At 30.5% G+C, this 16024-nt stretch overlaps 1 protein-coding gene, 1 long non-coding RNA gene and 1 pseudogene across 5 annotated transcripts; 1 reads left to right on the top strand and 2 right to left on the bottom strand.

Moving 5' to 3' along the window:
- Nucleotides 1-6626: 6626 nt before the first annotated feature.
- On the top strand, nt 6627-11764 carry LOC111041478. The gene is made up of 3 exons (XR_002605337.1): nt 6627-6958; nt 7025-7276; nt 10895-11764. It is a non-coding gene; the product is annotated as an uncharacterized LOC111041478 (long non-coding RNA).
- On the bottom strand, nt 8244-10895 carry LOC111041477 (annotated as a pseudogene).
- Nucleotides 11765-12373: 609 nt separating the features above from the next.
- LOC111041476 lies at nt 12374-15253 on the bottom strand. Of its 4 annotated transcripts, none has more exons than XM_022325754.1 (5): nt 15059-15253; nt 14494-14643; nt 14271-14379; nt 14119-14203; nt 12374-13518 (listed from the first exon to the last, which is right to left on the bottom strand). In XM_022325754.1, the coding sequence occupies exons 2-5, from the start codon at nt 14532-14534 to the stop codon at nt 13505-13507; spliced, it is 249 nt and encodes an 82-aa protein (XP_022181446.1). In that variant the 5' UTR covers nt 14535-14643; nt 15059-15253; the 3' UTR covers nt 12374-13504. The 4 variants fall into 4 exon arrangements, 2 of the variants coding, with proteins under 2 accessions (XP_022181446.1, XP_022181445.1); XR_002605336.1 differs by having other exon boundaries at nt 12396-13518; nt 14119-14212; nt 14271-14429; nt 15059-15252; XM_022325753.1 differs by lacking the exon at nt 12374-13518 and having other exon boundaries at nt 13531-14203.
- Between the last annotated feature and the right edge of the window lie 771 nt (nt 15254-16024).

Below are 16024 nucleotides of genomic sequence, written 5' to 3'. Positions count from 1 at the left end.
TTTTTTTAATTTATTAACGGTTTTTGTAGGTTAATAGTTAATATATTAGTATATTACATACAATTATTGTATATTTAGCAATACCACTACTTTAAATTAAATTAAATAAATAAATTTACTATCTAGATAATTTACTTAGATAATTTATCTAGATAATGATCAACACTGGTTTTGGCCATGAATATATTATTTCGTATTTTCTCATAGTTATTTGATTTCCATTCTAACATAGGTATCTATATACTAAAGTCTAATACAGAGTGAGTTGAGTTAAGAAAAACCAAAGTTTTATTTTTATTTTGAATTATAATATTATAGAAGATCAGTTTAAATAACTTACTTCGTCTTAAATGCCTGCTGTAGCCTGTAGGCAGTATAAACTATAAATGAAATTCAGAATTTAAAATGTCGCTCCTCCTGATGACCACAACGTATTTTTATTACCACTAAAGTAGCACAAGGTATTAAAAATTGAATTCAAAAAATAATTTAAATAGTTGAATTCTTGAAATATATGTTTACCAATAATTAAGTATTTAGACCAGTAATCGTATTGTTAAAATTAAAAACTAAAAAATGTAGAAATCGAACAAAACATGTTCTACGAAGACGCGTATAACATAATACAATGTATAATATTTCACATTATATTGAATATTCTTTTCGGAAATAAAATGTATCGGCTACAAAGCTCCGCAATATGCGTTTTTTTCGTTGCCCAGGAGATATTCTACACTATGTGTTTATACGTTCCTCCTATTTCAATTTTTCGTCATCAATATTGTTTTTATTTCGTACGAATTATTTTCTAGTATAAGAAATTTGATTTTAGTTTCACTTTATAACAATATTATAAATAGCAGTTCAATAATGTGTGTAATGATTATAATTTTTTTCTATAAAACACAATTTTCAAAACAGTTAAAATTCATTCGAGTCTGAAAATAACTTGAACGTGTACCATACGAAGGTACTATAAATGTGGAACGACGACGAGCTACCACTACGGATATCATGACTGTGCTTTCAGAACACTTCTTACGGTCGGCTGTAATATCTCACATTTCACATAGTATCATCGTTAAAAACCAATAAATTGGATTCTCACAGTAGCAATGAATTATGTTTTGGTTTTACAAGGTTGGACGTTTTTTAAAAATAATTTTTAGTATTTACAATAAATAAAAATAAAAATGTAAATAATATTAATTGTAGAGATTTGAATTTTTCATCAACTATTTGTCATGGCTTTTTCTAGACAAAAAACAATTTTAAAAATATTTTGGATCTTCTTTGAGCTATCTTCTTTTGCTTATAAATATTTTAAGTTTACTTATTTTAGTTTTTTTTCACCGTTCAATTTGTGTTTAAAAAGTTATAGTTAACATTAAAATATTACATTTTTCTTGTTTGATATTAAGACAATATTATAATATTACACGAGGACAATTTAAATAATTAACTTCGGCTCCAATAATAAACTACATATTTTATGATGTATAGGTACAGGTAGATAATTATTATATATAGACAGTTTTTGTCAATACATATAATATTATTATTATTCGTTTATATTTTAATTATTTTGCAGTACACAATGGCTTATTTTAAAAATATTTAGATTAGTTTTATGATAATATTACCTATATCACTAACCTATTCATACCGTTCTATGGTACGTTGGTATTGACTTGAGTTGTTGTAGATGTTTATATTGTTTATAGATGTAACACCTATTGTTATCTTAGATTTTTATATTTCCAACTTATTTTAAATAATTAGTATTAATCTATTTTAATTTTAATTGTATATAGGCTATTAGGCTTTGTGTATATGCTTATAAATTACGACGTAAAAACTTAATTTAATTTATTTAACATATTTCAACTAATTATAGTCTAGGTTTCAATCTACGGTATATCGATATTTTTTTTGCATTTATCATTGCAACTATCTATATGAATATAATATAATGAAGCCTGCAATGGCCCCTGTAGCCGGAGCTAATAATCAATTTTAAAAAAACATATAATTTTGTCTTTTTCACAATGTTTTTAACTTTTTCGGACCTATTAAAAATGTTTAAATTCTAAATTTATTTTATTCTTTGCATTAATAATTGCAATCACCGACGAATATAATATAATAAAGCCAATGGCAACGGTCGCCGGAGCTAAAAGACAATTAAAAAAATATATATAATTATATATTTTGTCTTTTTTACAATTTTTAAATTTTTTTTGGAACCACCACAAATTTTTAAATTCTAAATTTATTTATTTTTTCATTTATCATTACCTATGAATATAATATAATAAAGCCAGTGACCCTGTCACCGGAGCTAACAATCAATTTTAAAGAAGACATAATTTTGTCTTTCTTACACATTTTTTTCGGAACTACTACAAGTTTTAAATTATAAATTCATTTTTTTACATTTTTCATGAATACATTTTTTTTGACTTTTCGGATCTATTAAAAATGTTTTAATTCTAAATTTATTTTATTTTTTTGCATTCATCACGCAATCATCCATGAATATGGCATAATAAAGCCAATGGCCCCTGTCGCCGGAGCTAATAATCAATTTTAAAAAAACATATAATTTTGTCTTTTTCATTATTTTTTAACTTTTTTGGATCCATTACAAGTTTTTAAATTCAAAATTCATTTTATTTTTACATTTTTCATTCATACATTTTTTTTTGACTTTTCGGTCCTATATTACACAATTTTACATTATTAACTAATTTTTTTTTTGCATTTATTATTGCAATAAATAACCGATGAATATACATGTATATTTATTATATTGCAATATAATAAAGCCAATGGCCCCTGTCGCCGGAGCTAATAAACAATTTATAAAAAAAAAAAAAAACATAATTTTGTCTTTTTCACAATGTTTTTACCTTATTCGGATCCATTCACAAATTTTAAAATTCAAAATGTATTTTATTCATTGCATTAGCAATTGCAAACACCGACGAATTTAATCAATTAAAGCCAATAGGAACCGTCACCAAATTATAGTCAATTTAAAAAAATACATATAGTTATATATTTTGTCTTTTTCAAAATTTCAAAATTTATTTTATTGTTTGGGCACACAAGAGCGCAATTATGGGTACACTTATTCATTATTACTTACATCGATTTACCTTATGCTTATATTGTTGCTCCTTTTTCGGAACTTTTTTTAAAATTATAAATTGTTTGCATTTTTTTTTTTTGCTCTCTCGTGCAAACACATAATTTTGGTAACACATTGTCTTTCACATACTTTTTTTTCTTTTTGCGAACCAGTTTTCAAATATTAAAATGTATGAGTGTATGACATTTAAATAACAATATATAGTAACGAATAATTCAAACAATATCGATTATACCTTTTGATGAATACGTTTTTTTCATGCATAATTTTTGACTTGTATACAAATTATCATAACAATCGTTTTGCATTGTTTGTATTAATTATATTGCATATGTTGTATCATCATTATTATTAATAACCCCAACCTAATGGTTTTTTGATGTTGTGTTTTATATATTTATTATATCTATTGTTGCAATATATATTTGTTGTATTATTTGTTCATAGTATTATATTTATTTATATTAGGTATATTATATTGTTTGACATTTTGTGTTGTATGACGTTCAAAATCCATATATTTTATCAGTACTGTGATCAAACCATTTTTGAAAGTCCATAAATGATTGGCTGCCGTTGGATTTGCAAAAAAAAAGAAGACAGACTTGAATCTTCAAGGCTTTATTTTGTGGATAGCAAATAGGTTAGGTATTTACCTACCGCATTATAATATAGGCAATCGAAAAATTTCGAGGGATAAAAAACAATATCTGTTTTCAACCGAAATCAACATTTTTTACTATTGGTAATTATACCTATTCAATGTTACCCCAACACATCCATTATTATTTTATATCCATTTGAACATTTTACCTCTAGAGATCTAGCGTGTCCGTAATTTCTCCCCCATGTTCCGGTTTCCACAATACTATACAACTGAATCTGAAGGGATTTTTTTTAAAAATAAACACATCAAGTATAATATATAATAAATTTACAAATAAATAATAGTATCAGTTTACTCTGGAATCCACTTGTTTGGAGCATGCTGGAGGTTTGACATTACGTTCAGTGGCCAGCCGAGAACAGCGTTTCAAGTACCAGACGGTAACGCATCCGATACCTATCGGCTATCGAAGCACTTATTATGATAGCAGACGAAAACTTCATAATTGATATATATTGGAAAATATTTTTAACTATGAAGAGACAACCTTCCTTTATAAATTGACAGAGTCAATGTTTTTTTTTCGAATTCGATCAATCGATGCTTTTGTTTATTATTAAATTGGTAGCTATAGATATAAACTATTACTATTATATTGAAAATATGCTACAAAATATTTATTTTATTGCAGGGTGGCACGGTCGTACACTTAATCTGTGGAAACGTTCTTTTTAGGAATAAAATCCTTGCCACACATCATACGTGTTCCAACCAACCGTCCCCCCCACACAGTACGCCTGGCTAATGACTAGTAGTAGTTGAAGCCTTAATTGTAATACAAAAAAAAAAGTATTTATTATTTTTCCGCCTAAACAATTATTTAAGATTCAGATAATACACCTTAAATATATAGTATATACTGTATAGTTTATATATATATTTAAAGTATATCTTAAACCGTAATTCTATAATATCTTGCATAAGAACAATGTAATTTTTCAGCAGGGCCGGAGACTTGCAACATTTGCAAATTATTATTGGCTCTAGCAAATAGTACCACGGAGACTCATGTCAATATGTTACAATGATCTCAGATATTAAATTTGAAAATTATTTTTGTGTTTTGTACTTGTATCATCTTAAAAACCGGCCAAGTGCGAGTCGGACTCGCGCTCGAAGGGTTTCGTACCATATTCTATAAAGTATTAAGTACGGCAACAATATCATGTAGGGGAGCCCCACTCAAATATTTATTTTATTCTGTTTTAATATTTGTCTAATATTTGAATTTATTTGTCTAGAATTTATTTGAGGAAGGAGAAAAAATAAAAAATAAATTATTTATTTCTGAAGTAAATATTATAAATCAATATTCTGTGAATATTTAAAGCGTCTTCTTGTTGCCGCTATAAATATTCAGCAAAAAACGAGTAAAAATCACGTTTGTTGTATGGGAGCCCACTTAAATATTTATTTTATTTTATTATTAGTATTCGTCATTGTAGTGGGAATAGAAATACGTCATCTGTAGAAATTTGAACCATCTAAGTATCACGGTCCATGAGATACAGCCTGGTGAGAGACGGACGGACGGACGGACGGACAGCGAAGTCTTAGTAATAGCATTGATTTTGAATATATTTAATCAATGGTAATAGGGTCCCGTTTTACCCTTTGGGGACGGAACCCTAAAAAGAGGGTCATGTTTTATACCTAGGGATTTATACCATATGTATACGTGGTCTAAGTAACAGAATGGTATACTTGGAAACTGAAGGTACCAAAATATAATCTTTCTGCACTGTTATAACGGTAGGGTTTGCATTATATCGTATCTATTTATTACGCATCACAATAGGTATATAAAAGAAAAAATACATACAATTCATTTAAATTCGTATCTTTCCATTTACCAAGCTTAGAATTTTTTGATAAAACTGTATTCCTTACTAAAAAATGGTAGAACTTATTTGTCTCATCAACAATATGTTGCACCAAGTCAAAAATGTGTTTGAAAATACATAGTTCTAAATTTTCCGATTTCCGATGTCAGAATTAATATCAAAATAACAGTTGTTACTATTGTTATTTTGTGTAGTGCTGTATATATTTTGTATTAGTGTTTGGTGTTGCTGTATTTGTATAGACTACATAATTGTCATCAAAGACAACTGCCATATTTTCTATGTCAAATGAATTTATCTGTCATTCGAAATAGAAATTTCTGGAGAACTTAAATATGAATACGGATCATCGTCATTATTATAGCTGAAGCCGAGTGTATTATCAAATGTACTATTTTTTTTTATCCAATACATTTTTTGATGTAAAACTTACGTCACTAACAGAATTTGAGGAAATAATAGTACTTGATCTGTTATTTTTGGTCAATTTAAATACTAGCTGTTCCCTAATTTCTTGTGCTAAGTCTTCACAATCAGATTCATCAGAACTACTATCATAATCACTAGGCTGGTCGGCTGATTCATCATTAGTTATGATTTCGGCTATTTGATCGCAAGTTAGTTTATCCATGTTAACTTATAAGCTTAGACAAGCTAAAAGGCTACAACGAATTAAATAACAGACTAACTACAGAGCACACAGCATTGACTATTAACTGCATTCGATAATAGTATAATAATATTAAGTAATAACTAATAATAATAAATGTTAAACGTGCGCAGAAGAACAGCACAGCGCCACAGCATGACAGCATAATGCAATAGACTATAGCCTATAGGACAGCGCCGCGGCCGCGTGTATTACAACTTACATTACCAAAGCCAAAATATTATGATACAAATTATACAGTATAGGCAACATATACACAAAGATTTGATACACTTTTTAAAATAATTTATATTGTAATAGGTAACACTGTTAGAAATGTGGATTTTAGTCACGGACACGGTTTTAGATATACAGGTTACTCAACGGAGCTCAACCGCTAGGCGCCAGCCCTAGCGTGACGTGTGTCATCACTGCGGTACACTGCACTTTCACGGTGCGACTTTTTATTTCAGGCTTACTCGTAGGAACAATACGGCCAATACGGGGAACACCCGAAAACTAGAGAAAACCGGCTCGAAAAATTGGAAAAAACAAATGAATCAGAAACTGGAAAAATTTGTGAGAATGGAAAACGGAACCACAACACCCAATATGAAGCAGGGTCAAATGTTCTTATTGAAAAAGTACATTTTTCTCGTAGTTACGATTTACAATTATAGTATTTAACGCAACATAATTGGTCTGATTAGATAGCTTGGGTGACCCCATGAACATTAGATTATTATCAGATATTCTCTAGTGAATTCCACCATAGTCATTAGTCACCCACCCTCACACCGCTTAGTCAGCATCATAGACCTAAACATTCGACCAAAATGATGATGATGAGACCGACAACGATACTGAGACTGATGATGATGATGGAGACGGCGACGATGATTACAATGACGATATACTCGGAAAATCTTCTAATCGGAAAGATACTAGTATCTATATCCGTGGTATGTACATAATATAATTATATATTAAATTGGAACTTGGAAGTGGCTATTTCCACGTCCGACGCGTATTTACCTATTTCCGCGTCCTATGCTGTGATTGGTCTAAATATTGATAATGTCTTATGATTACTGAATACCGACATAATTGAAATTTAAAATTTACATCGCCCCCTTTCTTTATTCTGTGTTCACTTATGACATCCCCAAAACACCCTTCACTTTTCTTGGCACATATGCCGATGACACACTAATTTCAGCTTCACACCAGGATTCCGGAACTGCTTGTCGGATGATCCAAAGTCACCTTAATATGATAAACTTATGGACAAAACGTTGGAAAATAAAAATTAACGAAACGAAGTATACTCATGTAACTTTTACATTGCGCAAATCTGTCTGCCCTCCTGTTACATTTAACAACCAACCAAATAATTCCTTCGTCAGACGAAGTTAAATACCTAGGGTTAATTATTTGACAAACGCCTCAACTGGAACTCGCACATAAAACATAAACGTAAATCAGTAAACTCCAGACTACATCTTTTGAGACCCCTATTAAAATCAAAACTTTCTTTAACCAACAAACTTACGATATATAAATCGATAATCCGTCCGGCTTGGCTCTACGGCATCCAACTTTGGGGGCCAGCAAAACCATCAAATACTAAAACTCTCCAAGCATTCCAATCCATATGTCTACGCCTAATAACCTCTGCCCCTTGGTATGTTACCAATAAAAATCTCCACAAAGATCTGAACATACCAACCCTCAACGACTTAGCCAAATCCTATTACTCAAAATTCCACTCAACCCTCCGCGCTCATTCAAACCCCATAATTAAAAGTTTATCCTCTGCCTCTATTATTCCTAGAAGGTTAAAAAGACAATGACCAAGAGATCTGCTCAATACCTAATTAAAAAAAAAATAATTATGATAAAATGAATTAAAATAAAATTCAAACCGTAATTTCTTGTCAGGTGGCACTGCTGGGAGCCTTCCTTCTCTTTTAATTGTTATTATTGTTAATTGTTATATTCTTTAAGTCACCACACTTACTTATTATACACTGTATGTATAGATTGTAAATACACTTTTATTTAATAAAATAAATAGAAAAAAAAAAATATTTTAATTAAATCATGGTTCAGTAGTATAAGATTGGTATATTACATAAATATTTATAAAATAAATGTCAAATGCCTAATGTAATTCAGTCATTCATGGTTAGGTTAGATTTAAAAACATCGCTTTATAAAATTAAGTATAAAATTCTAAAAATCACAATGTATAATGCATATTATTTAATATGGAGTCATAAATAGTTATGTGTTTGGAGTTCGTTAAGTTATAAATCATAAGTTACTTTACAAATACTGCAAGACCGTATTTTTTTTTTTAATTTTGGTTTAACATTGGCACACTTAAAATGAAACCAATCTAAACATCTATTGCAACAAATTGAGTTGTTAGATGAATCCTCGTGACAAGATGTACATATCCATGAAGGATTCATTTGCTTGATCTCCATAACTTGTTGGAGAGCAGTTTCCTCGACCATCTTTCTGCGCACAATTCTGGACAATATAAGGACGTATTGTTGATCTGCCTAATTTTAAATATGTGATGGCAAGGTAAGCATAAGCTTGTTACAAACGAACAAGCACATTTGTTCTCAGAAACTTCTATTATGCCTTCTTTTGATTTAATTTTGACAGTTTTTTTTAGCTCATCAACAGAAACTATTTGTACTATATTCATTGAGTCAAATTTTGGCAAAATAAGGTCAAAAGCAAAAGGAGTCAAATGCCAAAACATCTGCTGCTGTTCTTGACTTAACTTTGAAACAAAGCTAGGTGTCTTACAAAAGCATTCAGTAGCAGCATTATCTCTCTCTGTCCTTAATGTAACCATTAATATTTCCAACTCTGCAAATGTGTTTTAATTAAGAATAACTAGTAATCTTGGTGGTTTACCTTCAAATAATTGATTAAGTCTACAAAACTTTGTTACAACTTGAGTTATTTCTTGGTTTGTACTTTCCAATCGATTGTTAGTTTTGTTGCCTAAAAATGCATGGATAATTTACAATAAATATAAAATTCAAACAGTTTTGACTTCAGTTAAATACCCAATGTCATATATTTTGACTATAAATATACAACCCACTCATCTTTGATTGGATGCCAATTTTTTTCAAAATAGTCTACAACACTTGTAATGTTGGTATCTTTTAGCTGGCCATGAATTCTTTGATATCTACTTCATTTTTTGCATATACCATTTCTTGTGCCAATTGTAGGCAAAGCGTTCTTTGTCCTAAAATAATAAAACAAAAATAAAATGCATACTAAATTGCACATAATATTTAAAGTGAAAACCTGTCGTTATTTTCATTTTTTCTATAGTTATTTCACGTGAAAATGACCTCATACTATGGAATGTACAAATTAAAATTTTAGACTGGGAAAACTGTTCTTTAAAAACATTTCTTTCTGTGAAGTCTTTGTCGGCCATAATGCATTTGATTTCTGACCATCTTGGATTATGTTGTTTAAAAACTGAAGCCATATGTGTGACAGTTTCTAAGTCTTCTGATGTTAAGATACAATAACCGACAACTTCACTTTGCCCATTGCTATCGACAACTGCAAATGTAAAATAACATATACGCTTTTATTCATGCTTAAAATAGGTTAGGTTAGCGAAACATAAATGCTGAAATTGTGCAAACCTAAAAATACATATAGTGGTAGTATCAAATCATTGACTTTATAAATTGCGTCTACAAATAGCAATTCAGGACACAACGCAAATATTCTTTTCATTTCATCATCTTGATAAAATATGGCACTTAACTCATTTTTATTATTTTTTGATATTTCCAAAGTAACTCCTTGTTTGCTTTTAAAACTTTCAACCAATGACTTTAAAGCATCTAACTTGGGGGAATTTGTTAAAGCCAAGTTGTGTATGTCCTTTAAAGTTATAATTTTATTATGTTGTGTCATCAACTCGTTTTGTAATATTTTTTTATTGACTTTCATTGACACTAACCTTGATGCTATTGACTTAGCATCAGAGTCAAGTCTTCTCTGGCGTGGGTAGTGGTCAAAAATTGCCTAATGATAATAAATAATAATAATAGTGAAAACTCATCACCTTTTTTTAATATTTCACTATTAGATTGAGCCCCTGCCAATTGCCATAACTTTTGATTATAATTTATAATATCACAGCTATTCACTAATAAAAATAAAATTGACAAAACACTTTACTTCACTCAAATATAATAGAACAGTCTATATGTCTACTGTCTTGAAAACAGGAAAAAAAATTTTACAAGAATAATCTTATTATCTGTGGGTTTATCCACTGAATAACATATCCGGTCTAGGATGTATATTTTATAAATAATAATTTATCTTAAATTACACATCCCATTTAAACATTTTAATTAAGATTTAAGGCGGAAATCAAATCAGCAATGATAATTTAGTGATAAGATATCATCAATATTTGGACCAATCACAGCATAGGACGCGGAAATAGCCACTTCCTATTAAATTACTTCACGAATTTTACACTATTTTATTTTATCTGTTTATCATATTATTAGACCACACCACCACCGGTGTCATGCAGTCATGCTTTCTCATGACTGAAGAATAGACGGTGGACATGGACTACATAGGCCGTCGATCACTGGCTTCTGCGGGCCACTGCAGCTGCGGCACAAACTTCAATTTAATATCCAGTCGTCCCCTGAGCTCAGTATACCGTGGAGTGAACTCTTTCCCGCCCGTGCAGTCGGCAGAAATCCCACGTGAACCTGCACGCAGATCAGTTTGGAAGAGATCTAAAAGATGCGTGTGGCAATGTTTGGTGAACGTCGCACGCAGAATAATGTGAACTTTGGGGCCTGTCGATGTGCCTGAACACATTCTCCGACCACCAATGTTGCTACGGGTTTCGCGGACGTAGTGCACTCGGTCGACGTTGACGTGCTACTCGTGCCAGAGTAGCCAGACTCTGGGTGTTCGGCGACCGTCCTGCAGCACTACGGTCGCGTGGAGCCACGGCCAACAAAGACGACGGTACGGCGGCTGATAGAGGTACCGGTGCTGACAACGATCCCGCGCCGACGATGACGACTCATAGCGGCGACTGCGGAGACTTATGGCGCGTGGTGAGTGGTAGAGACTAGAGATGTGTCTTGGTCACAAGGATCACGGTCCACGGAAGTCAGCTCCGTCCATCAAAGCTCACAACATCGCGCACTAGCCGCCGTCGACCATTGCTCCCATGGCCTTCTCGGTCAGACCTCGCCGGCCGAGCAAGTTTGTCACTCATCCGCCGGACCGGTCGTGGGAACGTTGTGGAGGTGACCAGTAGCCAAACGTACAAATTTGCACCCAATCGCCATATCGTACATTCATCTCCTTGTGTCTCCTGACCGGTGTTTTTTTTTTTTAGTAGCACGTTTGCTCTATTTTTTTTCCTAATGTCAAAATGTGTTTTTTTTCAAAATTGTATGTACACCTTTTTGTGTTTGAACCATGTATTTAAATTTTAGGTATTCACAAAATGTGTATGACCGACCCACCATTAAAGTGTGTGTGAGGTTTATTTTGGTAAATTAATAAAAAACATATTTTGTATACACAAAAAAATATTGTTTCTTCTCTTGTTAGATGTCAGAACAAATGTTACAGTCTAAAAATATATATTTTAAACAGAAAACTTGTAAGTCTTTGATATATACACCGACTATCAACCTATAGTCTGTATTACATGGGTATTATACTATTATGTTATATTCCAAGAAATATTTAAATCATCAACACTAGACGTGAAGAAAACTACTGTGAAATAAATTATGAAAGAACACATGGCATCAGCGGATACAGCAAGGATAGGTACTTAATTATAAGTAAAACGGTAAATATTTTTTCTTTAAAATTCAGATTTCCCGGAAATTAAAAATGTAGAACCTACATGTAAAAAAATTGTTGAAATTTGAAAGTATTCTTTATCTAACAAAAAAATTAATTTATACATTTTGTAAAACTAACCTAACCTTCTTTTACCCATAGGTACATTTAACATAAATAAATTACTAATTTTTAATTTTCTATTGAACGTTTTAACTAATTAAACCACTGATTATGTCAGTATGGCTGATAATATGAAACTAATGAGTACTAATATTACAAGGTTTGGATAAATCAGGATTATTGCATGAATGCAAATATCGATGTTCACTCTTATTGTGTATTTTAATTAATACCCAGTTTAAACATCGGTAGTAATATGTAAGAGAAAGTAAATAGAAGAATATTAATAATTCACTTAGATCATTGTGAAAATAGTATAAGTCGCTATGAAAACCAAGTTCTTAACATGAAGCTTAATTGAATGCTTGGTAAAATTAATATTTAAGAAAAGGTTTTAATAATTGTGTTCGGTCTATATATAGAATTATTGTACTAACAACGCAGTTCTTATATTTTTGTTGCGTGTGCCCATGTTTGTTATACATAATATTGTAACTTGCTGTAACGATGTTAACACCTGCATACCATATGTTTTTGTAAAAAATAAAACTGTAGTAGTTTAGAAAGAAAAATATGGTAGTTAGGGAGAGTGGGGAAAATTGACTAGCTTGAGGTTTGAATAGTTATCCTGCTACTTCTAATGGTTAGATTTTCTTCGTTTTTTTGCAGATGATTCACATATACTAAGAATATATGGCAATTTGTTGGTTTGTCGTTTATTATTTAGTATCTAATGTTTTAGAAATAATTTATGTAGGTTTGTCAATTTCATCAACTTGCCCCATGACTATCATATTTTTATGTTGAATAAAATTGTATAAGTTTCAATTGAATCTTTCAAATAATTTTTATTTATAATAAAAAATTATAGAATAGGGTATAGTATTTTATGCATAAGTAACATTCTTTATCTCTTTAATAACATGTTCTGTTGTTTATAAAAAATGTAAATTATTTGACAAATAAAACTTAATAAGTTAAGAACTAAGTTAAATTTGCAAATTATTATCACATACTACCTATGTACTAACCTTGATATTTATAAGGAACATATTAAAGTTATTTACTTATCTCGCATTTAAATTCTGTCAAGCTTTCCAACCCTGTACACATCTCATGTACATGCAGCAAATCCATGTTTACCCCTGAGCATCATGCGTTTAATACAAACACTATTTTGCAACTTCTACAAAAAATTATTGTGATTATAATATTATAATATTATTATTGTATAATTAGGCGGTTGACAGCAGGTAAACTAATTAAGTCATTTTCCTAAAATGAATATTCTTATAATATCCATTTAATAATATCATTATAATATATTAATACAGCATTAAATGCACGAGTTTGTCCATTAGTAAACTTAGATAAAAATTATAAACTTTTTAAGGCAAATAAATGACATAGAAATTTTAAAAAAAGCTGACACTTAGGCACAGATACACTTTTTACCTAAAAGTTTGATAATAGATCAATTCACTCAAATATCAAAACTAACAGTACACTTTTAAAACTACTGAACAAAAATGTGTAATGTCGTACATGCAAAAGATGGATACAACAAATAATGCATGGGTAGTGACGTAGCGTTTTCTTATTGAGTATAATGATTTTTCAGATGACTGGCTTTTATTAAATCATGCATGTTCATATTTATAGTTATGTGGAGCACACTGAACACATATCATTTTATTGTCACATAATAATGTAATAATTATATAGTTTAAAAATAAGCAAATAACATTGAAACTAAGTAAATTATAAACATTGTTAGTGTAATTACGTTTTTTAGATGACGGTAACAGGTTTGGAGAATGAACATTGAAACTTGTTCTAGTTGGAGTCTTCTTAATTGGAGAAATTTGATTCTATAGTTGCTGACAACACAATAAAAAATTATAGTTAATCCAAATTATTAAAAAATATCATACTTACATTTCTGTAATAATGTATTTTTGGTAAGGTGATATTTTGTTTTGCAGATACAATTTGATCTACAATACTCATACCATATGCCATGGAGTTATCTCCAACCATATTTTGGCTGTTGAATAAGTCAAATCAATTATTTATCAGAAGGATAGATTCTGCAGCCTTCAAAAATTAATAGATAAAAATATAAAAATAGTTTTAAATTAACTTGTTTAATGTACAATACTTATTTCTAGTTTGATAGTTGGAATTTGTGATTGAATCCATAATATTCTATCACTTTTGATACTGTCCTGGAGAAATGTTGGGCTGCTGTCTTAACTTTTTTCAGCTGTGTGCCTGTGTACTACCATTATCAATATGAAAATCACTGACTCTAAAAGAAAATTTCATATCATTTTCACCTTAACTTTGGATCTTCAATAGTTCTTCTATTATAAATTTCCCTACATACTTATTACTTTTGTTAAAAAAAATTTAAACTTAAATTTGATGTTTTAATTGTTTAAATTAGGGAGGTCAAGAAAGTTGTTTCTAATTAGGTTTCAACAAAAATTGAGGCATCAGCAAAAACATGAATTTTAATATCAGGCATTAAAGGAAGATTAAATTAACTATTTGCATGAGAAATATTGATATACTTCCATAAACGATAAACCCATGTACATTGAACCTATATCACTTGTCACAGACACGACAGTAAATAAGTTAATGATAATCTCTAATAATATGTCACTTGTCATGGGTGTATCATATCAATAAAAAACAATGTTTTCATGATTTAAAAATACCTCTGGACTATTTGAACCGTTTTGTGTGATCCACGGTTTTAGATATAAATCAGTGGTGTGGTCAAATGACTTGATTGAATATTTTATCTATAATAAATATCATGAGACATGTAAACTTCATCAAATGATACACAATATACTAATTTTTCATTTTCATCCATAGAAATGCCTGTAATTAAATTAATATTTTACTGTACGATTAAGTAGTTGTGATATACTTAACTGTACCTAATACACACATTAAGACTCCAGGTTGAATTGGAAATTTTTGGTAACGGTCCAATATGCGGCCTACAAATGTTCCTCTACCTACCGATAAGATTGAGTTGATCTACAGGTTTCTTTATCGCGATAATTGTCATTATGGGCATTTTATTCTATTTTATTTTTGGGCCTAAGTTCGCAAAATTGGATGGACCTAAAATCGTTTTAAATTATAATCATAATAGAAGTTGTACACAAAATACTTTACAAACATGGTAATGGATACTTCTAAAATCCTCTTAAGGTTTAGGCTTTTGGTGATATACCTCTTATAGAAGGTGCTCCTGTAACGTCATCTATTCTCCATTTTACTATTTAATTCTCTGGATTTAGGAAATAGTTTATTTGGGTTGGAGTAAAAATATGTGAAAATAAATGTAAAACTTTATTTGATCATTCTAATAAGAATATCATTGGACTTGTGCCCTATTAAACGAAAATCTATTTTTACTTGTTACCACAGGTTTGAAATCAACTTCATGAAATGCGTATCTTTGACGTAGCATTTCCCACTGGCTTGCGGTCACAGAAATACAGAATATATATTAAATTATTATTAATCCGTGGTTGCGGGAACGGGTGAAGTGGTGGTGGAGTCGTCATTGGAGACGGCACTACGGCAGTATCGGCGGCGGACCAATGAGAAACGGCTATATGCTTACACCATATTCTTTTGCCGGGTGGAGGGTGGATCGTGGATGC

This window comes from Myzus persicae, unplaced genomic scaffold, assembly GCF_001856785.1.
Source record: "Myzus persicae strain clone G006 unplaced genomic scaffold, MPER_G0061.0, whole genome shotgun sequence".
In the NCBI taxonomy this organism is placed as follows: Eukaryota; Metazoa; Arthropoda; class Insecta; order Hemiptera; family Aphididae; genus Myzus; species Myzus persicae.
This window is presented reverse-complemented; position numbering and strand designations above follow the sequence as displayed.

Excerpts from the sequence above, each read along its gene's own strand:
- LOC111041476 (XM_022325753.1), bottom strand. The coding sequence starts at position 14,534 with ATGGATTCAATCACAAATTCCAACTATCAAACTAGAAATAA. Across the intron at positions 14,380-14,493 it reads AACTATCAAACTAGAAATAA|CCAAAATATGGTTGGAGATA; the intron begins GTATTGTACATT and ends CTTATTCAACAG. Across the intron at positions 14,204-14,270 it reads AAATACATTATTACAGAAAT|AATCAAATTTCTCCAATTAA; the intron begins GTAAGTATGATA and ends CAGCAACTATAG.